At 53.7% G+C, this 13,926-nt stretch overlaps 1 protein-coding gene across 1 annotated transcript; it reads left to right on the plus strand.

Annotated features, from left to right (window-relative positions):
* Nucleotides 1–3: 3 nt before the first annotated feature.
* On the plus strand, nucleotides 4–11,751 carry Cnnm3 (cyclin and CBS domain divalent metal cation transport mediator 3; the record flags this gene model as incomplete). Its single annotated transcript, XM_010638192.3, has 8 exons — nucleotides 4–391; nucleotides 6,528–6,671; nucleotides 7,162–7,311; nucleotides 7,636–7,805; nucleotides 7,930–8,026; nucleotides 8,246–8,379; nucleotides 8,649–8,787; nucleotides 11,420–11,751. Coding segments are annotated over 8 exons (1,287 nt in total), but the record flags the coding sequence as incomplete, so codon positions are not given.
* Nucleotides 11,752–13,926: the final 2,175 nt, after the last annotated feature.

Genomic DNA, 13,926 nt, shown 5'->3' on the forward strand with positions numbered 1-13,926 from the left:
CTGGCAGCGCGGCCGGGGCGGCTACGAGAGCGAGTGCTGGAGCTGGCACGCGGTGGCGGTGACCCCTACGGTGACCTGAGCAAGGGCGTGCTGCGCTACCGCACGGTGGAGGACGTGCTCACGCCGCTTGAGGACTGCTTCATGCTGGACGCCAGCGCAGTGCTGGACTTCGGGGTGCTGGCCAGCATCATGCAGAGCGGCTACACTCGCATTCCAGTGTACGAGGAGGAGCGCTCCAACATCGTGGACATGCTCTACCTCAAGGACTTGACCTTCGTGGACCCCGAGGACTGCACGCCGCTCAGCACCATCACTCGCTTCTATAATCACCCGCTCCATTTCGTCTTCAACGATACCAAGCTGGACGCTGTTCTGGAGGAGTTCAAGCGAGGTAACGGTGGGGCAGACGCCTGTCCAGTGCTCTCCCCTGAAAAGGGGCAAGGGAGATGGAATCCTGGAGGAAAAGGGTGGTGAGACCTCCCCTTTTCCCTAAGGTGATGGTCTTGCACTTGGGAACGACGTTTTGAAATTTATTTACAGACTGTTCTTCCCAGGGGGCCTGACAGTGCTATACCTCCCCCGACCCCCCATCCCCCCCACCCTCACCCCCGTCTTCTTTCTCCCAGGCCACTTCTGAACACCTGGGCCTCAGGGATAGAAACTAGAAGGACATGGAAAAGTCTTAGAATAGCTGGACACCATTGCCTGCACACATTAGTTGGACTTGCGGTCCCTGATTGGTTGTTGCCTTCCTGACTGCAGACAAGGGAGTGACTCATAAAGAGAAGACTTTCACTTTAATTTCTCCAAAAACAACTTTATGGATGCCGGTTTAATTTTCCTTTTCCTTACTTTATTTTCTTTTTAATCTCCTCAGAAAGGCCTCCCAGGTTCACCCTTAACCTGGAAAGTTCGCTTGGTCCTTTTGCCTTGGTTTATCTGAAACTACTCTTTCTGGTGCTGGCAAACCTGGAAGGCCCTCTAGGGGTGAGGCACGGGTTCCTCAAAGTACTCTTCCTTGTGGGCGTGTCCCCTGCCTGCAGGCTTCTGGACCCACAGACTGCTGCACCACTGTGCTCCTACAGGGTGTGGTAGGGGCCCCCAGGGCTGGAGATGATTGACCCCGACCGCTGCAGGACTGGAGGAGGAGAATTGAAAAGCCTGCTGGCTCCAGTCCACATGGGGGTGCCCTGCGAGCTCCTGGACGGAGCAGGAAGACTTTCTGGTCTTGTTCATGCTTCTCTTGTGTTGAGTACAGCCCTGGCCTGTGCCTCATCTCTTACAGCATGAAGCCTGGGTTGGCTCAGGTCAGGCAGGGCCTGTTTGTTAGAGATACCACAGGTGTGCCTGGGCTGCTCTCCAGAATTTGGCCCTGTGGCTCCTCTGTGGGGAGGGAGCCTCGTGGTAGTAAATGTATCATCTGGGCATGGTAGCCCTTGTGGTGGCAGCCACCATTGTGGCCCTGGAGTCACCTGGTGGATTCCATCCGCCCCATCCTTTGGCTTCTAGACCCTGGGACAGGCGCACAGCTGCTTTGGGGACGGGGGGGGGGGGGAACAGGAACTCGAACCTTGCCCTTGTGAGGCAGGTAGTGGCACCACTGAGCTAAAAATCCCTAGCCCTGCACAGCCGCTTGTGCTCAAGACCCTCAGCTGCTAGTATTGGAGATAACCCAGGAGCTGGAGAAGATCTGGGGAAGGCAGGGGAAGGAAACGGGTTGTGATGCTGGCTAGCACAGCAGCCTTCACCCAGGGAGGCGCTGTGGTAGATGGTGTCTGCTCACCCATGGAGTGACCTGGAAGTTCAGGTTCCATTTCTTCCTGAGTGGTCACCAGACTTTCTCCTTGGAGGAGTAATGTGGAGACCAATGTGGTCCCTTTGGTCCTCCGAGCTTGCCTGTCTCTAGGTTCCTTTAAACGCTCATTCTGGTGTCTGGCTTCACCAGGACTCTTGTGTTCTTTGTGTTCTTGCTGCAGGAGATTCAGGCGGTAGTGGTGGAAGGGGTGCCCCTGTCTGGGACTGAGCTTCAGGAGTTGGTCAGGATGTCTAAAGTGTGGAACAGGGACTCGGTCACCAGGGCTGTGGGCAGGGTAGCACCATCAAGGTTGTTTCTGCGACCAGTGGCTGGTACAGACAGAGTGGTGAGGAGCCCAGCTGAGAGGTGACAAGAGCTGGCGGGAGCACACAGTAGCCTGGGAAGGAGACCTAGGGGGCATCAGTAGGTGGAATAAGGAGGGTTTGCTGGTTGGTTGAGGGGCTGTGGTACGAGAGGGGAGAGCTGGAGATGGAGGCCTGCATTTCTGCCTTCCCTGAGGGCCAGGACAGGGAGCGGTGAGTATTTTCTTACATTGGATTTTGTGTCAGTGCAGTGTCCTAGGAGGCAGGCTCTTAGCAGGAATGCAAGCCCCCAGAGCTCTGGAAGTAGACAGAGTGTGACCGTACCCCCACTCCATTCCCAACCCCAGCACGAGTGTGAAAAGTGCAGCTGGGAGCCTGGGAGGAGCTGCAGGAGGAGGCAGGACCACAGAAGGAGAGGACAGAGGATCAGGAAGCTTGGAAAGTGAAGAATCTGCAGAGGAGACAGACAGCAGGATGCCCTTGACTTTCCTGAAGTAGATTTGGTGTGGTAGCTGGTCAGGACAGTGGTAATGGAGATGGAGGGGAGCTAAGGTGGACAGGCATCTGGCAGGTGTGGCAAGGAGATGTGGGGAGGGGCCTGCTGCTCCTAGGCTGCAGAATAGGCATGGAGCTAGGCTAGGTTGACCTGCTGTTGGAAAGATGGTGCTGTAGAGAGGGAAGGCTACAGTGAGGGCACTCCTGCTCCTGAGCAGCGGCCTCTGAGCGGCTGTATGCAGCCTGACACTGGAGGGCATTTGGGGATTGGGTGCCCGGAAGCTACCTTGATGGTGGGTGTCCAGTGGGAGTCCTGTTAGTGCCCCTTGACTTCCTCATCCCCATGATAAGGGCTGCCCTGGGGGCAGTGCCCAAACCTTTCCAGGGACATCCTAGAGCTGTCACAGCTCTCTCTGCAGCCTCTGGCAGATCGCTGCATTTCCTCTTGTGTGAGTCTTGTTTTGTTCAGTGTGGTTTGATTTTTCAAGGCAGGTTCTTGCTACACATTTTATGCTAACCTTGAATTCACTGTGTAGCCCTGGCTGGCCCCAAACAGGTAGTGATCTTCCTGCCTCAGCTTCTTAAGTGCTGCAATTGCAGGAGTGTGCTACCGTGCCCGGCTTGTGTGAATCCTTTCTGTCCTGACCCATGGATACGGTGCATTCCTTATGACCAAATGGCTCATTACAATCTTCTTGGTGCAGGACTCCTTTAAATCAGTCCCCTTCCCATCTCTTTGCCAAGAATCTGAGATCATGGTGCTCACAATCTTCTTGGAGCTGGAGTCCTGGACATCTTGGCACTGGGTATGGGGCCCTGCTCCTTTGTAAGCTGGGGAGAGGCACGCCTTGGCCACAGATGCAAGATGATACAGCAGTTATTTTGTGCACAGGTCAGGCAGAAGAGTGCTTCAGAGCTCTAATGAGTGATTTGTATTTTCTGTAAAGCTATCGACCCAACCAACTGTCCTCTTTAGTCCACAGTGAGGCTAAGCAAAAAGAGATTAGGAAGGGGAGCTTTGCAAAGTGTGCTTTTGTTTGTGTTTTGTCTTTTTGGTTTTCTTTTTTTTTTTTTTGAGACAGGGTCTCACTATGTCTTCCCGGTGTCTGTCTCCTCTGCAGTTTCTTCACCTTCCAAGCTCACTATATAGTTGAAGCTGATCTGGAACTCACTATGTAGCCCAGGCTGGTCTTGAACTCACAGCAATCCGCCTACCTCAGCCTCCCGAGTGCTGGCATTACAGGAGTGCACCAGCAAAGTGTGCTTTTGACCCACTGAGTTCTGGCTCACTGTCTCATTAAAAGCCACGTGATGCCTTGTTGCTGAGGAGAGGCAGAGCTGCTCAGACCTCGGAGAAGCGCTGCCCAGGATGTCAGTACACATGCCACAGCAGATGACAAAACCAGGCTGGGCATGCTGGTCCAAGTAGAACACTTAGCTGCCTAGTGTGCATGAAGCCCTGGGTTCCCTCTGCAGCACTGAGAAAAAGAAAAGCAAAAATAACAGGGAAGACAGAAGAAACTAAACTTTACATTTTTATTTTTTTTAACTCTACATTTTTAAAGATATTATAAAACTGGACAGTGTTTCATCTCTAATCCCAGGAAGCTGAGGCAGGAGGATGGCAAATTTGAGACCAGACAAGGTAGATTAGCAACTTAGAGACACTTTGTCTCAAAATAAAAAAGGGAAAGAGGGCTGGGGATTTAGTTCAGTGGCACCTCACCTGCCTCGTAAGTGCAAGGTCCTGAGTTTGATCCCCGGTACCGGAAAAAAAAAAAAAATGGCTGGGGATGTAGCTCTGTGTGACAGCCCTAGGTTCAATTCTCAGTACCACCACGAAAAAGAAAAGGATACCATAGAGGTTGGGCATTGTGAAAGTGTCTTCCCCCGCTATAATTGGAATACTCTGGTGAATGAGGGCTGCCCTGGGGGCAGTTATCAAGCCTTTCCAGGAGCCTGCTGGGTAAAATCCAAACTGGAGCTTTTCTGGTGCTTTCTGTTGCCAGGTCATTCCTTCCACACCTGCCTGTGGCTTATGGAGCTGCCATGCCTGTCGGATGGGTGGTGGACTTTAGTCCCTCCATCCACCTTTCTGTCTCCTCCTGCATTCTGGTCACCCTCTGGACCCCTCAGACACCGAGTATTGTGAATGTCACCTGGCTGCTGTTCAGATCTCCCAAAGCCCTGCCTCCTTCTGTTCCTGTTCCTTGTCAGGCCATCCCTGTGTGGCAGCTCCCAGGAGACACACGTCCCTGTCTCACTCACAGCAGTTTGAGACTAAGGAAGAAGTTAGTCCCTTCTGGTAGGTGGCCTGCCAGAGGGACAGCGGCCCAGGCGGGAGTGGAGGCGAGGCCTCTCTGGATGGAGGTGGCCCTTCAGAAGCTCAGCTTTGGTGTCGTGAGGAACCCAGACTGGGGACCAGAACTGCATGTCACGCCCTTGGCCTTCCTGGGCTGGTCTGAAAGGTTTGGGTTCTGTGATAGAGCAGTGGGATGGTCTCCAGGGTTAGGAGGATCTGGGGATGCCTCAGTCAGTCCACTCGGCAGGTGTGAGCAGGGACCCTGGGCCTTTTCGTCCTGCAAGGGGGAGGTGACTTAATGTGCTTGTTTCCACCTTTAATTTTTGTCCAAGACTATTAAAGCACCCCAAAGAATGTTGCTTTCACAAAATCCACAATGTGAAATAATGATTTGCACAAAAATAAGAACTTGATTTTTTTGCCGGGCATGATGGCACATGCCTATAATCCCAGCACTTGGGAGGCTGAGGCAGGAGGATCGCTGTGAGTTTGAGACCAGCCCGAGCTACATAGTGAGTTCCAGGTCAGTCTCAACTACATAGGGAGACCCTGTCTCAAAAAACCAAAAAAAAAAAAAAAAAACAAACCTGATTTTTTGCTTTCCCAAAAGATTCTTGGAGCAGATGGCGTTAGCATGCAAGTCTGGCAGGCCAGCATGACCCTCCCTTAGTCACTGGGACAGGAGGGTGTGTCTCTGTGCCCTGGCCCAGTCCAGCAGCCTCTCTGCCTGCACTGTGGCTGGGGAGTGCTTGATGGGATACTTGTCTGAGTTGGGGTATGTAGTAAGAGGCAGTCATACCCCAGATTTTAGAGGCTTGGTACAAAAGGAAAGTGAGATGCTTATCACACTTGTAGATTACTTGTTGAGATGAGATTTGGACTATATTGGGTTACTTAGAATATGTTGCTAAATTTAAATTTTATCTGTTTCTTTTTATTTTATTTTATTTTATTTATTTATTTTTGGGGGGGTACTGGGTATGGAACTCAGGACCTTGCTATTGTGAGGCAGGCAGCAGCACCACTGAGCTAAATCCCTGGCCCTTGATTTTTTTTTTTTTTTTAATATAGCTGCTTAAAGATTTTAAATTACAGCAGGCTTGCCTTGCTGTTTGTGTTGCTCAGAGAAGTGTACAGTGTTGTGGCTGAAAAGCACTTCTGTTCTTAGCATAAACTCCTGAAGTTTGCCAAGACCAGATAGGAAGGTGACATGAGAGACTTAGGAGCAAAGGGCAGCGCCAACCTGTGGCTCCTCCTCACCTTGTTGGATCCCCATGGCCACTGTCCACTTCCCGATCCCATGGACAAGCCGCAGAAGGGCAGCTGTAGGAATCAGGAAAGCCCTGCACAGATTCAGGCTGGGACTGTCCCTGGGAGCTTGTCCATGGCTACAAAGACCTGAGCCACGTCCCAGTTCCACCGCAGTCTGTGCAGGGACCTTGTATGGAGAGCCTGGTCTCTGAGGGCTCACTCAGTGTGCTGGTGTCCAGTCCTAGGGAGAGTTGGACTTAGTTCCCAACACAAATGTTAGCCACTGTTCTTGTGACAGGCTTATCCCAGAGAGCTGGAAAAACAGAGCCCCCTGAAAGCTGTGAATGTCCCCTCCGCACAGGGAAGTCGCACCTGGCCATCGTACAGAAGGTGAACAACGAGGGCGAGGGTGACCCCTTCTACGAGGTGCTGGGCCTGGTCACCCTGGAGGACGTCATCGAGGAGATCATCAAGTCCGAGATCCTAGACGAGTCTGAAGACTACCGTGAGTGTGGATGGTGGATGGTAGCCTGGCTGCTGGGGTCCTGCAGTTCCTGCAGGAGCTTGGGGCTCTGTCAGTGGCTGTCCTGTGTTTTCTCTCACTTGGGGCTCTGTGCTTCTTGGGCCTTTCCCCTTCATTCTTTCCTGATGCGTTTGCTGGCACAGGTTCTTTGGTGCATCACCCAGGTGTTCTTTAAGGACCCACTCCTTGGAGAGCACTTGCCCTGCAGGCACAGGCCCTGGCTTCCATTCCCAGAACACAACCACAAAAACATCCTGTAGAGGATATCCCCAGCAGACAGTCTTGGGGCCCTTGAGCATGGCTTCCTGTCCTCAGTACTGTCTTGGGCACCAGGGTGACAGCCAGACACTGTGGAGGGAACTGGGCCACGCATGTGTCCCTGGGGCCCCCCAGGCTTTGGGAGGGAAGGATAGGCAGCAGGGCCCTTGTTTGGTTGTGTTTGGGTGCTGATGCCCACACACCCTCCTCTTAGGAGACACCACGGTGAGGAAGAAGGCTGCTTCCCTGAGTGTCCCTCCCAAGTGCAAGGAGGAGTTCTCCCTGTTCAAGGTGTCTGATGAGGAGTACAAAGTAAAAATTTCGCCCCAGCTGCTCCTGGCCACTCAGCGATTCCTGTCTCGAGGTGAGAGTGAAGGGCAGTCCCTGGCCCTGCTCTCTGGCTGTCCCTGGGTCAGGAGCCCAACCCAGACACATGTGGACTCTGCTTCCCATTTCTGTGAGAGAAATTTGCTTCTCTGTGACCCTGTCAGCATCTCGGTCACCTGAGGGCAGCCTCAGTAGCCCTTAGGGGAGGGTGGGGGCAGTGCCCTGCTTGGCTCTGGTGCGTGGAGGCGTGGCAGTGCTGGGGCCTCCAGGGAGAGCTCTCGAGGGCAATAGGAGCCGGAGATTGGTGACTGAGGGCATGCTGGCCCCGGGAGACACTGTCCCTCTTTATGCCATGGGGCAGAGGTGGATGTGTTCAGCCCAGTGCGCATCTCCGAGAAGGTCCTGCTGCATCTGCTGAAGCACCCAAGTGTCAACCAGGAGGTGAAGTTTGATGACAGTAACCGCCTGGCCGCACACCACTTCCTGTACCAGCGCAGCAGGCCAGTGGACTACTTCATCCTCATCCTGCAGGTACTGGGCCAGAGTCGCGGGAGAGGTTGGGATGGGTTTACCCTGGCTCCTGGGGGTCTCTCCTTGGGTTCTTCTCTGACAGGAAAGATGACTTACACTTGTTTCCCCCCCCACCTCCTCCCAGGGCAGGGTTGAGGTGGAGATCGGGAAGGAGGGCCTGAAGTTTGAGAACGGGGCCTTCACCTACTATGGCGTGTCTGCCCTGACAGCGCCATCCTCTGGTAAACCCACCCTGCAGCACTACTCCACCCGTCCTCTCAGGTTCTGCTACTGGGCTGTGTCCCTTCTGCGGGAGCCAATGCCTCCTGCATGAGAGGCAGGCATCGTTTCTCTTGTCTCTCTGTCCCATCACTGAGACCCTTCCCCCAACCCCATGCAGCAGCGGGGCTGCTTCCCCCGCCCCAGCGGTTCACCAAGTCACTGGTTATTCCTCTCAATAGTTCACCAGTCCCCGGTGTCCTCACGCCAGCCTGCCCGCCATGACCTGCATCCCGAGCCTGCCGACAGTACCCGCTCCTCCACGTACTGTCCGGACTACACCGTGAGGGCCCTTTCAGACCTGCAGCTCGTGAAGGTGACTGCTGGGCTGCTCACTGTTGCTGGCTTTAACTGGCTTTATGTCCTTGGGTGCCCTAGACCAGCTGGCTACAAGGTTGAGTGTAAACACTGCATGTCTGAGGCTGTAAGAGTGAGGCCTGTCCTGCCCTGCCCTGCAGGACCACCCCGCCTCTATCCCACCCATACGTGGTCTCTGTAGGGATTTAGAGAAAGCCTTGCACCACTCTCCCCTCTGTCCAACCAGTTAGCATCCTCCCTGCTGGGTGACTTGCCTCTGTCCCCCAGGTCACACGGCTGCAGTACCTCAATGCACTCCTGGCTACCCGGGCCCAGAGCCTGCCACCGTCCCCTGAGAATGCTGACCTCCAGGTCGTTCCAGGCAGCCAGACCAGGCTACTCAGTGACAAGACAGCTGTAGCAGCAGGTGAGTCCCTCATGGCACATCCTGAGCATTAGGACGCAGAGGGCTGTGTGCTCTGCCCCTTGTGTCGCTTACACGGCATGCTCTGCCCTTGCCCTGCCCTGCACCTCCCTCTGTCCTCTTTTGGTTTCCGTCTTGCTGGTGGCACCAATTTCTGGATTAGTGGCCCTTGAAGCAGAGCATATGAAGCCAGCATTTTCACTGAAGTGCCTCTAGAATGGGTTGGTTTCAACAGATAGCAGTTGGTAAGCGGTTCAGACTCTGTCCTGACCACTGAGCATTAGGGTTGGGGTTGGAGAAGGAAGTTTGGGTCGCCTATGGGTCTTCCTCAGAAGGCATCCTCAGAAGGCAGAAACTGACGTGTGGCAGAGCAGGGCTGTCCTGTTTGTTGGGTGGCCATGTTGGGGAACAGACTGCACAGTACACTTGGAACTAACGCTGCAGCATGAGGATGGGGTATGGGGTCAGATGGTAAAGTTGGGGTGCACTGTTGTAGTTTCCAGTTGACTGAGTCCTGGGGGGTGGGCAGTGGTGCCAGGGATCTGGAGAGACTGTGGGGCCCTACCCTGCCTGACGTGAAGGAGACAAGCTCTTCCTGGGCACTTCCTCCGTGGGTGCTATGCTCAGAGCGGGTACTGTCAGCTCAGAGTCCTCTGTGTCCTCCCTTGGTGAGCATCCCCACTGTCTGGAGGGGCCTGGAGTGCCTCCCTGTATAAGAGCACAGATATGTTTTTTGTGATAGAAAGGTTCTTTCTGAATTGAGAGATGACATGCATGTGCCAGGGATGGAGACCCAAGGCACAGTGACAGACCCTCTGGCCACTAGAGGTGGGGGGCGTAGAAGAGACAGCAGGTATGACCGAACTAAGTCCTGCCTTTGGGCCTGGGATGGGGGTGGGGATGCTTCCCTCTCGAAGGGTCACATGCTCCCGGATGGGGTTGCAACTCATACAGTTGACAAAACTGTTCCCCCACTGGGGTGTTTCTTTATGGGTGTCCCTTACAGAACTTCACACCACCACATAGGGACTTGGGCCTTAAAAGCCAAGACTTAGCAGAAGGTGAGCCATTCAGGTGGGCTTCTGGTGCTGTGGAGCCTGCACAGCGAAGCTCAGGGTCCAGACCTCAGTGGGGAGGGGTGTTCTGGAGGACAGAACCATGGCCTCGCAGGTACTAGGCAAGTGCTCTACCACTGAGCCATGCTCTAGCCCCTTGAGATTTCTTTTTATTTATTTATTTACTTATTTTTGGTACCGGGGATCAAACTCGGGTCCTTGTGCTTGCAAGGCAGGCTGTGGAACCACTGAGCTAAATCCCCAGCCCCTTGAGATTTCTTTTTAAATCTTCTAGGCTTCAGCCATTCATTGGGCCAGAGAGAGTCATTTACAGCAGTGTTGTGGGTCGTTTCTTCCTTGTAACCTATTACCCACTACTCTGCCGACGCACCATTGCTATTTCTACCCAAGAACACCTGATGTTTGTCCCCAGTGAGGTTGCCTGTAGTCTTCGCTCCTTTCCTGGAACCCTCTGGGGTCTCTCTGTGTCTGTCCTTGGCATGCATAGTGACTTAGCCATACAGGTGAGACCTGTGCCTGGAGACCTTGTCGCTAGGTCCCTGGCAGAGAAGGGTTTCATCAGAGGGCTTGGAAGGCAAAGGAATTTTCAACTGCTCACAGCAGGGGCGGGGAAACTACAGGGCAAGAGCCAGATCTAGCAGGCTGCCCGTATCTGTAAATGAAGTTTCATGCGTACTTGCTCTTTGGTTTATGGGTTGTCTGGTGGCTTCTGAAGGACAACAGTGGAGTTGAGTCAAGTGACCTGCAAAACCTTAAATTGGTGCACGTTTTCAGACCCCTGGCCTTTCAGCATGTTCTGAAGCAGTCCTCATGTTGCCCAGTCACAAGGCTGCTTTCCAGGAGATAGTGCCTGGGTCCCAGGATGCTTTCCTTCATGACTTCCCTCTGATGTGTGGCCCGCCTGCCCTTGGTGGTACTCGCAACAGCCTCTTGTCTCTTGTCTCTCTCTCTCTCCCTCTGTGTCTCTCTCTCTGCTGTCTTCAGCCTTCCCCGTAGACCTTTCCCTCTTTGGCACATTTGGAAACTGCAGTTGATACTGACTGTGGACTAGTGCGCATTTTTTGTTTTAAGAAAACACCAAGGTAAATATCTCTCTTTCCTCTGTCTTGGCTTGCTTCCTCTGCTCACTCATTGCATTGGTGCTCCTGACAGCTCTGGCTAGGAGGCATTTTCCCCGGGTGGGGGTGGGGGTGCCAAGGCCCATCTTTCTGGAGGACCGGAGGGGTCAGGCGTCTGCTCGGCCTTAGGATACAACTTCCCTCCAGCACAAGGCGCATGATCATCCAGGGCAGTCCCGCTCACCCAGGGCCCCTGGGGATCCTGTCTTTCTTGGGTGACATTTGTCCTCGGTGGCTTCCTCTTGTGAGGAAGAGTTGGACTTATGTGCTCCTCACCAGTCACACCCAGCTCTGCTTGGACTCTGCTTGGTCTCCGCACCCTCGCATCCCAGGCCTGCTCCCCTGCCTGGTACCCTGATCCTGTAGCTCCACTCTGGGTCATGCCAGGCCCTGCCCCTTTATCAACCCGGGTGTTCATTCTGCTTTCCCTCTTTCCTGTAGGGTCCAACGCCAGCAAGCCCGGTGTGCCGGTGGAGGAGAGCCCTGGGCGGAATCCAGGGGTTTAACTGCTTGTCAGGTGCTGGGAATCTGAACAGACAAGCACATGGGTGCTGGAGGGAGCCAAGCAGAGCTTCATGCCCCCTGTCCCCACCCCTCCAGGCCACGTTTTAGATGGTCCATGCAGATGTGGGGCCTGGGCCACCTCGGTGTCAGGAGTTGCAGCAGGAGGCTGTAGGACAGGTTTGCCAGGCCCAGCTGTCCTGGCCATTCTGTTTGTTTTTTGGTTTTTTGGGGATTTTTTTGTGTTTTGTCTCACTAAGTAGTTGAGACTGACCTGGAACTCACTATGTAGCCCATGCTGGTCTTGAACTCATAGCGATCCTCCTGCCTCAGCCTCCTGAGTGCTGGGATTACAGGCGTGCGCCACCACGCCCGGCTGTCCTGGCCATTCTGTTTGTTTTTTGGTTTTTTGGGGATTTTTTTGTGTTTTGTCTCACTAAGTAGTTGAGACTGACCTGGAACTCACTATGTAGCCCATGCTGGTCTTGAACTCATAGCGATCCTCCTGCCTCAGCCTCCTGAGTGCTGGGATTACAGGCGTGCGCCACCACGCCCGGCTGTCCTGGCCATTCTGAAGGAACACGGATGGGAACAGCCGCATCTTGCGTCCCCAGGCCAGCCCACTCCACTGCTGCAGCTGCAGCGTATTATACCTCTTCAAACCGGGCACTGTGTGTGCAGTCACTGCCTTCCGCGAAGGCTGAGACCCGTGCCTGCCTTGCTCTGAGTCAGCCAAGCCTGCTGCTGTCATCACCTTTGCAGCCCATGGAGAGTACCCGTGTTAACCTGGATTCCAGGCTACAGCCTTGTCCATGGTGTCCTCTCTGGCTTCCCTTACAGTGCCCAGTGCCAAAGCCAGAGAAGCGTGATTCCCAGAAGCCCGTCCCCAGTCCTGCCCCGTGTTGCCTGCAGCAGGCCACTCTGGTTGTTTGGAGGAGGCCCATGCAGCCAGCTCACTCTTCCCCACCATGCTTGATTGCCACTCAGTATGATCAGCGTCGGATACTGAGGACAGGTCTCGCATGGGAGAGCGGTCTTCTGGCTGCATCTGTCAGTGGTCTGTCCCTGAAGCAGAGTGGCTACTGTAGTGCCTCTCCTATCCCCTTCCCAAGGGCCTCCACAGAGGTGGGCGGCCCGGCTGTGCAGAAAGCCAGGGGCGTAAACCTTGTCAGTGACTAGGGTGTCTACACACCTGTCCTTCAAAAAGAGAAACCAAGGTTTTTCTTACGTCTTTGAAACAGTTCCAGTTCTTTGGCCTTCCCTGTTCTACCGGGGCTGTTTTAGAGAAGTCGGAACAAGGAGGCTATGTCTCTGTCTTACTTTTCTAACTTCAGCTATTGGAAAGCAGGTGTCACAGAGACGGGAGTAACAGATTGGGGAGGGAGAGATGAGGATTTCAGGAGCCTCTCGAGAGAATTTGGGTCGTTCTTAGTGAGACCAGAGGGCAAAAGAACAGTGGGGCATTTGCTTAGAAACTTCTCCAGGAATGTGTTCCGAGAACTCACTCAAGGGGAAGTAGACACTTTCAAATCATCTCTGTCTAGAACAGTGGTTCTGGACCTTGGCTGGACCTTGGACTCATCTGGAAAATGAAATATGGGGCCTGTGGACCCACTCCTGGAACTTGTAATTCTGGGCACCAGGGGTTAATTTTTTAAATCGTTGTATATTCTCAGAAGAGTTCTATATGCCCTTCACCCAGCTTCCCCTGACGTTAACATCTTGCATAACCTTGGTACATTTATCAGAACTAAAAAGGTAACATTCGTGCAATACTCTTAACTGCAGACTTTGTTTTGAGTTTTACCGTTTTTCCCAGTAATGTCCTTTTTGTGTTGCAGGATCCAATCTGAAATACTAAGTTGCACTTACACCGATATTTTTTCCTATTTTTAAGTGATTAGATTCATAGGAAGTTGCCAAGCTAGAGGTCCCCCAGGCCCTTTAGCTGGTCTGCCTAAATAGTTGCATCTTAGGCAGTGATGATGCCGTCTCCGAACCAGACTTGGCCTGGTGGGCTGTGGCTGTAGATTCCACATCAGTTGACACACGTGTAGTTTTGTGACTGCCACCACAGTCCCATGCGAACTGTCTCGTCATTCACCACCAGGCTGTCCCTCGGACTTCCCTGTCAGTGCCATCCCAGCCCTAACCCCCGACCGTTAACCTGTTCATCTCTGTTCTGTTGTCATTTCGAGAAAGTCCATGGACTCACACAGTGTGACGTCTGAGGTTGCTTTCCCCTCGTGTTCTCTGGAGCTGTCCCAGGTCGTCGTGTGTGACAGCAGTTCATCCCTTCTTTGTTGCCAGACGGTCTCCCATGGAACGCTTATCCCCTCAAAGGACATGCGGTGGTGTCCGCTGAGGGGCAGTTCCAAATAAAGCTGCTACAAACAACCACTTGGTCCGTGTGGAGAAGGCCTCGCTGCTTCTGGGATAAGCATGGG

This window comes from Fukomys damarensis, unplaced genomic scaffold (assembly GCF_012274545.1).
Source record: "Fukomys damarensis isolate Sample0158 unplaced genomic scaffold, DMR_v1.0_HiC HiC_scaffold_9, whole genome shotgun sequence".
Lineage (NCBI taxonomy): Eukaryota > Metazoa > Chordata > Mammalia > Rodentia > Bathyergidae > Fukomys > Fukomys damarensis.